The sequence below is a fragment of the Haliotis rufescens genome, unplaced genomic scaffold (genome assembly GCF_023055435.1).
Source record: "Haliotis rufescens isolate VD_foot unplaced genomic scaffold, xgHalRufe1.0.p SCAF_14, whole genome shotgun sequence".
Classification (NCBI taxonomy): domain Eukaryota; kingdom Metazoa; phylum Mollusca; class Gastropoda; order Lepetellida; family Haliotidae; genus Haliotis; species Haliotis rufescens.
This window is the reverse complement of record NW_025963824.1, coordinates 34,249,801-34,259,032: the sequence shown is the minus strand read 5'-3', so window position 1 is coordinate 34,259,032 and position 9,232 is coordinate 34,249,801. Positions and strand designations below refer to the sequence as shown.

Below are 9,232 nucleotides of genomic sequence, written 5' to 3'. Positions count from 1 at the left end.
ATGGTGTGTGTGTGTGTGGTGAGGTGAAATGGTGTGTGTGTGTGGTGAGGTGAAATGGTGTGTGTGTGGTGAGGTGAAATGGTGTGTGTGTGGGGTGAGGTGAAATGGTGTGTGTGTGTGGTGAGGTGAAATGGTGTGTGTGGGGGGTGAGGTGAAATGGTGTGTGTGTGTGGTGAGGTGAAATGGTGTGTGTGTGGTGAGGTGAAATGGTGTGTGTGTGTGGTGAGGTGAAATGGTGTGTGTGTGTGGTGAGGTGAAATGGTGTGTGTGTGTGGTGAGGTGAAATGGTGTGTGTGTGGTGAGGTGAAATGGTGTGTGTGTGTGTGGTGAGGTGAAATGGTGTGTGTGTGTGGTGAGGTGAAATGGTGTGTGTTGTGAGGTGAAATGGTGTGTGTGTGTGTGTGGTGAGGTGAAATGGTGTGTGTGTGTGGTGAGGTGAAATGGTGTGTGTGTGGTGAGGTGAAATGGTGTGTGTGTGTGTGGTGAGGTGAAATGGTGTGTGTGTGTGGTGAGGTGAAATGGTGTGTGTGTGTGGTGAGGTGAAATGGTGTGTGTGTGTGGTGAGGTGAAATGGTGTGTGTGTGTGTGTGGTGAGGTGAAATGGTGTGTGTGTGTGGTGAGGTGAAATGGTGTGTGTGTGGTGAGGTGAAATGGTGTGTGTGTGTGTGGTGAGGTGAAATGGTGTGTGTGTGTGGTGAGGTGAAATGGTGTGTGTGTGTGTGGTGAGGTGAAATGGTGTGTGTGTGTGGTGAGGTGAAATGGTGTGTGTGTGTGTGGTGAGGTGAAATGGTGTGTGTGTGTGGTGAGGTGAAATGGTGTGTGTGTGTGGTGAGGTGAAATGGGATTTTCACGTCGCGTCCAAGATTATTGCACTTATATTGCGACGTGTATGCACGTGTGTGTTTGTGTGTCTGTGTCTGCGTGTATGCTCTGGTCAGAACTGATGATGATTTATAGTGCTAGCACAGAGATACCATGCCGCAGTTTAACATGAATACCCCACTCAGACACAGTATACTGACTCCGAGCCGACCAGTCCTTGTTTTAGCCCCTTAATGCCGAGCGCCACACAGGGTAACAACAAGTACCATCTTTTAACGTCTTCTGGTATGACGCGACCGGGGATCGAACCCCGGACCTTCCCCCTTCGACTGGACGCTCTACCATTAGACCACGGAGGCGGCCTCAACGTAACATTAATGTAAACACTGCATTGACGACGACAGTATTTTTATTTTTACCAAAATGCTTCTTGTTTATACACGTTCACGTCAAAGTGGAGCAGTCACTGACCGCGGCCATCGATCTTCAAAGGGCTCTTGATGACACGAGACGCTACATCAACTAGACCATGAGACGCTTCATCAACTAGACCATGAGACGCTTCATCAACTAGACCATGAGACGCTTCATCAACTAGATCACGAGACCTCGGTACTCTCCACGCTGCCACCACATCGACTTCAGTGAAGAAACAATCAACGCTTAGCATCCACCACCACATAAGGGAGACAACTCTAAGGCTAGCTCATCCCAATCCATCCTGGTCGGATGAAGTCCTTCTCGTATTTTGAGTACAAAGCCGAGGTCTCGCTGTGATTTTTGAAGGGTTGGTCGTAGTACACCGTTTTACCCCTCCCTAAAAACCCAACCCACCAGCCGAATGTTCCCACGCTCATGATGGTGTGGTTACATCGGCTCAGAATACACATGTCCACTTCCGGTAACATGTCTTTCAACACAATCACATCCGGTCCAGCAAAGTTCTCCACGGCCCACTGCTGCGAATCGCTTCCGATAATGAACAATACATTGTGATAAAGACGCCGAAAATAGTCCATGGCGCGGAGGTAGAATTGTTTGGGAGCGGCACGTCGGCCCTGTTTGACGCGGATTGGCAGCATGAGGTCACCTCTCCTCACATGGAGGGCAATAAATGTACACGAGCCTGTTTTAGACTGCGCATGCGTGAGCACACAACGTCCACGTGTGGCGTGTTTGAAGGGGTAGTTCTTGTGTCTTTTAACTATTGACCACAGTTTGGCATCAGCCGTCTGGACGATTTTGTGTTTGAAAGTGAACTGACGTCTGATGTTTCTAAGCAGCGGTTCAAAATACCTCCATGATTGAAAATAGCCGAACACACGCTGACAAGTATTGTTCCGTATTCTGTCCAGCGCAGTGGGGTAGTAACCACAGCATGGTGTGTTGACGTTGGTGAAGCTGCCGCAAGGTTTTCTTACAATCACCGACTCGTCAATGTGGAATATTCTATTCAACTGGTGATTCCTCGTCAGAAATATTTTCATTTTTTTCTTGCGAGCTATTGCATAAACTGCAGCGTATTCAAACATTTGGTTGCCAAGGCGACCGTCAAACCTGATCGTTAAAATTGGCTTTTCCTGCCAATTGTGTCTTCTGTGATTCAGGTTGTTGCCATGGAGACTGTTTGATACAGTTGTATTTCCTCTTTTTCGGGGTGCTTTCACTGCTGAACGACGAGGCCGAGATTTTCCGAGACTTGGTATTCTGACGTCACGAGCCGGGTGCATCCCCTCGTGTTTCAGGTGTCGGCCTGGGGAATCCCTGACGCTGAGAACCCTCACTTCGGAGGTGTCGGTTTCAGAATAGGACTCGCTGTGCAGGTGGTTCTCCATCATCGCAAAGACAAGCAGGACGAAGACACCAATAGCATAAGCTGCTGAAACAAGAGTGAGTGAGTGAGTAAGTGAGTGAGTTTGTTTTTACGCCGCTTTAAGTGAGTGAGTGAGTGAGTATGGTTATACGTCGCTTTTAGCAATATTCCAGCAATATCACGGCGGGGGACACTAGAAATGGGCTTCACACATTGTACCCATGTAGGGAATCGAACCCGGGTCTTCGGCGTGACGAGCGGACGCTTTAATCACAAGGCTACCCGACCGCCCCAACGCCGCTTTAAACAATATATGGAGGGAGTCCGCTTCATGTATGGGGACGCCCAAAGTGATACTGGTACGACTCAGGTGATACCCACAAACACGAGTTTGCCGACAACCCGAGAATCATAACTGTGAATGTGGATTCTAATCTTGTTTGTTTTATTCTTCTTTGTTGTTTAACGCCGCACTCAGCAATATTCCAGCAATATGACGGCGGTCTGGAAATAATCGAGTCTGGACCAGACAATCCAGTGACTGAAGTCATGAGCATCAATCAACGCAGTTGGGATACGATGACATGCACCAACCAAGTCAGCGAGCTTGACCATCCGATCCCGTTAGTCGCCTATTACGGCAAGGATGGGTTGCTGATGACCTATTCCACACCCGTGTCTTCACGGGGCCCTATTGTGATACGGTAATTGGATACAAAATCATATCATCCATTGTTTACCAGAGTTTAGTATCGGTTGCAGTATGTTTAGGAATAGTGTCCACAGCTCCCCGTGAACTGGGTGAGGTCTCCGTGATATACACCAGCAGCCCCCCTGTGTTCACAGAGGGAGTGAGTGAACACAATACAAGAGCCAATGTCACGTGCACATTCCATGGTATGTATTCGTTCAGTTGATCAATCACAAATAAACATTATAAATGCCACAGCACTCCCACCCCGTCCTGCAGGGGACATGCCCCTGCCACTGCACCCCCACCCCCACCCCCACCCCGTTCTGCAGGGGACATGCCCCTGCCACTGCACCCCCACCCCCATCCCGTCCTGCAGGGGACCTGCCCCTGCCACTGCACCCCACACCCGTCCTCCAAAGGACATGCCCCTGCCACTGTACCCCCACCCCGTCCTGCAGGGGACCTGCCACTGCCACTGTACCCCCACTCGTCCTGCAGGGGACATGCCACTGCCACTGTACCCCCACCCCGTCCTACAGGGGACATGCCCCTGCCACTGTACCCCCACTCGTCCTGCAGGGGACCTGCCCCTGCCACTGTACCCCCACTCGTCCTACAGGGGACATGCCCCTGCCACTGTACCCCCACTCGTCCTGCAGGGGACATGCCCCTGCCACTGTACCCCCACTCGTCCTACAGGGGACATGCCCCTGCCACTGTACCCCCACTCGTCCTACAGGGGACATGCCCCTGCCACTGTACCCCCACTCGTCCTGCAGGGGACATGCCCCTGCCACTGTACCCCCACCCCCACCCCAAACCCCGTCCTACAGGGGACATGCCCCTGCCACTGTACCCCCACTCGTCCTGCAGGGGACATGCCACTGCCACTGTACCCCCACCCCGTCCTACAGGGGACATGCCCTTGCCACTGTACCCCCACCCCGTCCTGCAGGGGACATACCACTGTACCCCCACCCGTCCTACAGGGGACATGCCATTGCCACTGTACCCCCACCCCGTCCTCCAGGGGACATGCCCCTGCAACTGTACCCCCACTCGTCCTACAGAGGACATGCCCCTGCCACTGTACCCCCACTCGTCCTGCAGGGGACATGCCCCTGCCACTGTTCCCCCACCCGTCCTGCAGGGGACATGCCACTGCACCCCCACCCGTCCTGCAGGGGACATGCCACTGCCACTGTACCCCCAACCCGTCCTGCAGGGGACATGCCCCTGTCACTGTACCCCCACTCGTCCTGCAGGGGACATGCCCCTGCCACTGTTCCCCCACCCGTCCTGCAGGGGACATGCCACTGCACCCCCACCCGTCCTGCAGGGGACATGCCACTGCCACTGTACCCCCACTCGTCCTGCAGGGGACATGCCACTGCCACTGTACCCCAACTAGTCCTACAGGGGACATGCCACTGCCACTGTACCCCCACTCGTCCTGCAGGGGACATGCCCCTGCCACTGTTCCCCCACCCGTCCTGCAGGGGACATGCCACTGCACCCCCACCCGTCCTGCAGGGGACATGCCACTGCCACTGTACCCCTACTCGTCCTGCAGGGGACATGCCCCTGCCACTGTACCCCCACCCGTCCTACAGGGGACCTGCCCCTGCCCCTGCCACTGCACCCCCACCCGTCCTGCAGGGGACATGCCCCTGCCACTGTACCCCCACTCGTCCTGCAGGGGACTGCCCCTGCCACTGTACCCCCACCCCGTCCTACAGGGGACATGCCACTGCCACTGTACCCCCACCCCGTCCTGCAGGGGACATGCCACTGTACCCCCACTCGTCCTGCAGGGGACATGCCCCTGCCACTGTACCCCCACACGTCCTGCAGGGGACATGCCACTGTACCCCCACCCGTCCTACAGGGGACATGCCCCTGCCACTGTACCCCCAACCCGTCCTGCAGGGGACATGCCACTGTACCCCCACCCCGTCCTGCAGGGGACCTGCCACTGCCACTGTACCCCCACCCCGTCCTACAGGGGACATGCCACTGCCACTGTACCCCCACCCCGTCCTACAGGGGACATGCCACTGCCACTGTACCCCCACCCCGTCCTACAGGGAACATGCCCCTGCCACTGTACCCCCACTCGTCCTGCAGGGGACATGCCACTGCCACTGTACCCCCACCCCGTCCTGCAGGGGACATGCCACTGCCACTGTACCCCCACCCCGTCCTGCAGGGGACATGCCACTGCACCCCCACCCGTCCTGCAGGGGACATGCCCCTGCCACTGTACCCCCACCCGTCCTACAGGGGACATGCCACTGCCACTGTACCCCCACCCCGTCCTACAGGGGACATGCCACTGCCACTGTACCCCCAACCCGTCCTGCAGGGGACATGCCACTGCCACTGTACCCCCAACCCGTCCTGCAGGGGACATGCCACTGTACCCCCACTCGTCCTGCAGGGGACACGAGTCTGCCACTGTACCCCCACCCGTCCTGCAGGGGACCTGCCCCTGCCACTGCACCCCCACCCCGTCCTGCAGGGGACATGCCCCTGCCACTGTATCCCCACTCGTCCTGCAGGGGACATGTCACTGCCACTGTACCCCCACCCCGTCCTGCAGGGGACATGCCACTGCCACTGTACCCCCACCCCGTCCTGCAGGGGACATGCCACTGCACCCCCACCTGTCCTGCAGGGGACATGCCCCTGCCACTGTACCCCCTATCGTCCTGCAGGGGACATGTCCCTGCCACTGTACCCCCACCCCGTCCTACAGGGGACATGCCACTGCCACTGTACCCCCACCCCGTCCTGTAGGGGACCTGCAGGGGACATGCCACTGCCTCCCCACCCCGTCCTGTAGGGGACCTGCAGGGGACATGCCACTGCCACTGCCTCCCCACCCCGTCCTGGAGGGGAACTGCAGGGGACATGCCACTGCCACAGCCAATGTACAGGGGGGTGGACCCTATCTCCCAAGGTCAGGTCGCCTCTACCAGTTGTCACAATCTGAGACCGCGTTGGTGAGGTTGCTAGGCGACTGAGGCGAGCAGCCAGCAATGTCCGTCACGGTGAGTGAACACATTCTACACACGGCCGTGTTATCTCCCAACTGTCAATACCGTAAATACCAGGTTTATGTCTCTACTTATAAACGGTCTCCCTTATATTAGTGTGAGTGAGTGAGTATAACTTTACGCCGCTTTTAGCAATAGCACGTCGGAGGACACCAGAAATGGGCTTCACACATTATACCCAATCTCGGAATCGAACCCGAGTCATCATCATCATCGTCATGCCAGAGTTTCACATGGATACCCCACTCACACACATTATACTGACTTGGAGCGGCCAATGACGTCATCCTTACCGCATCATTCCCACAAAGGCTGTGAGGAGCTTGCACTCGTCTCTATACAAGGGAGACAATCCGTACTTACGATTTCGGCGTGCTTGTCTTCCGGCGTAAAGGATTCTCATCCTACCGCTAGAGGGCGCTCTCACACGCTGCAGCCAAAGGTAAACATGAATATCATAAGACTATTAAGAGGTCGGTGTGACCAGAATTCTCTAGAAGTCGTTTGATCGAAGTTCAATACCAAAGAAATAACCGGTAGAGGGAAATCTCAATGGACAGCGCTACCGCGACGAGATCATCGGCCCTGTTGTTCTACCGTTTTGCGTCGTCATGGTTTTAGGTATGCCCGTTTGCGCTAAGACGGAACCCGGTTGCAAAAATGGCCACGAAAGTCGCTATTCGGCTTGTCCCGGGAAAACCCGAGTTGGTCACGAATTGTTGGAGATTAGAAACACATAAAATATATTGATGCCGTCAAGTGCATCAGAGCAGAAGGTGTCGTTTGTCACAAAGGCGAGAGTTTCATCAGCCCAAGACACTGATCAAATCCCAACTTGACGAATTCGACCAGTGCGCTGTTCGCCAGTTTGTACACAATTCGCATGTTTGTCAAAACTGCCAACTCTAGGCAGTATCTATAACATGACCAAATTGATTTGAATTATGAAGGTTCTGGAGAAAACTTACGGGTTTCTCTCAAACAAGGGGTTCGCTCTCATCGTTACCACAGTCATCGGGTACCTCGCAATCTGCACTTACCATGTGCTATTGAACTCGTACTACTTCACAATGGTAGGCGCAAGTGGGCGGACCTCATACAAAGTGAGTGAGTGAGTATGGTTTTACGCCGCTTTTAGCAATATTCCAGCAATATCAAAGCGGGGGACACCAGAAATGAGCTTCACACATAGTACCCATGTCGGGAATCGAACCCGGGTCTTCGGCGTGACGAGCGAACGCTTTAACCACTAGGCTACCTGACCGCCCCCCTCATACATAGTCATAGGGGTTAATTGTCAGGTCACAACTCAATAAAAGCCAAGCTGATTGTGTCGGGCCACACATCCGCTGGTTTGATTCGGCCTCAGTGGAAGCGGAAGTTGTTGTTTTATTAGTTTTTGTTCGTTTGATGTTTTACGGCGCGCTCAGCAATATTCCAGCTATATGACGGCTGTCTATAAATAATCGAATCTGGACCAGACAATCCAGTAACTGACATCATGAGCATCGATCCACACAATTTGGATACGATGACATGTATCAACCAAGTCAGCGAGCCTGACCACCCGATTCCGTATGTCGCCTCTTACGACAAGCATAGGTTGACGAAGACCTATTTAAACCCGGATCCTAACGGTTCTGAAATTGAAATATTTGAGTGGTATATGGTTCAAATAAAAAATAAGAAGCATTAATTAGAAATCCTACTTATATAGCGTTGGTGGGAACCACGTACCGTAAGAGGGGCGGTCGGGTAGCCTAGTGGTTAAAGCGTTCGCTCGTCACCCCGAAGACCCGGGTTCGATTCCCGACATGGGTACAACGTGTGAAGCCCATTTCTGGTGTCCCCCGCCGTGATATTGCTGGAATATTGCTAAAAGCGGCGTAAAACCATACTCAGTACAGTACGTACCGTAAGACGTACGAGCTGACAGCAATAATATACGTTGAGAAAGTTTAGTATTTATGTTTAAACACATCGTTTATATATAAGCATGCCACGATCCTAGGATCCTGGAAGGCCCAAGGGACTGAACTCTTCGCCCGAGTCCCCTCGCCGACGGATATTACGCTGAGGTGATTATAAAACTAATACTTACATGGTCAGTTGGATTCATCACAAACTCAGACTGATCGATCTCAGCAGTATCCTTGTCCCACACACTAGACGCTGATAAGGTCACATATGACGTCATGCGCGTGCAGCACGTGCTCCATGGCTTCTCACGAGATACACGGGGAGCTTGCAGAATGAGGATACCATTATGATACACAGGGGAGATATGTCAGGAACCAACCATTTATTCAGAGGGAAGTGTCGTGGAGCCGGATTTGCGCTGTTTTTTATTGGCTCAACGTATCAGTGAGTGAGTTGGGTTTAACGCCGCTTTTAACAGTATTGCCATGATATCACGGCGTGTCAGCCTAATGTGGGAGGAAAGCCTCAAGTGATGCAGGTTTCAGACGTTTACCACTTCGGTGAAACCAACCAGCACGGTTATGGTGCTGACAAACCTAGAAACATAATCGGGGTGAACCGGGATTCGAACCCACAATCATAGATTTCTGGCGTGCCCAAGGGACGCAACTCTGCACAGTGAATTGCGGCGCCTAAGACGACTGGGCCACCCGTGCCCCGTACTTGTATCATATCCCATGCACTTTACATTAATCAGCTTTAATGTACGCTTGAACCCCAGGGAAAGTATTACCATGTTACAGTGGATAGAGTGTCTGTCCGGAAAAATCGAAGGTCGGGGTTCAATCCCTGGCCGTGTCATACCAAAATAGACTGAAGGATGGTACTTGTTGTTACCATGCCTGGCGCACGGAATTAAAGAGT

At 53.6% G+C, this 9,232-nt stretch overlaps 1 protein-coding gene across 2 annotated transcripts; it reads right to left on the bottom strand.

Annotated features, from left to right (window-relative positions):
* Nucleotides 1-1,213: 1,213 nt before the first annotated feature.
* LOC124121955 (galactoside alpha-(1,2)-fucosyltransferase 2-like) lies at nucleotides 1,214-8,673 on the bottom strand. 2 transcript variants are annotated; one of them, XM_046485092.2, is made up of 3 exons: nucleotides 8,490-8,673; nucleotides 6,752-6,818; nucleotides 1,214-2,701 (listed from the first exon to the last, which is right to left on the bottom strand). In XM_046485092.2, the coding sequence occupies exons 1-3, from the start codon at nucleotides 8,583-8,585 to the stop codon at nucleotides 1,524-1,526; spliced, it is 1,341 nt and encodes a 446-aa protein (XP_046341048.2). In that variant the 5' UTR covers nucleotides 8,586-8,673; the 3' UTR covers nucleotides 1,214-1,523. The 2 variants fall into 2 exon arrangements, with proteins under 2 accessions (XP_046341048.2, XP_046341049.2); XM_046485093.2 differs by having other exon boundaries at nucleotides 1,214-2,698; nucleotides 8,490-8,670.
* Between the last annotated feature and the right edge of the window lie 559 nt (nucleotides 8,674-9,232).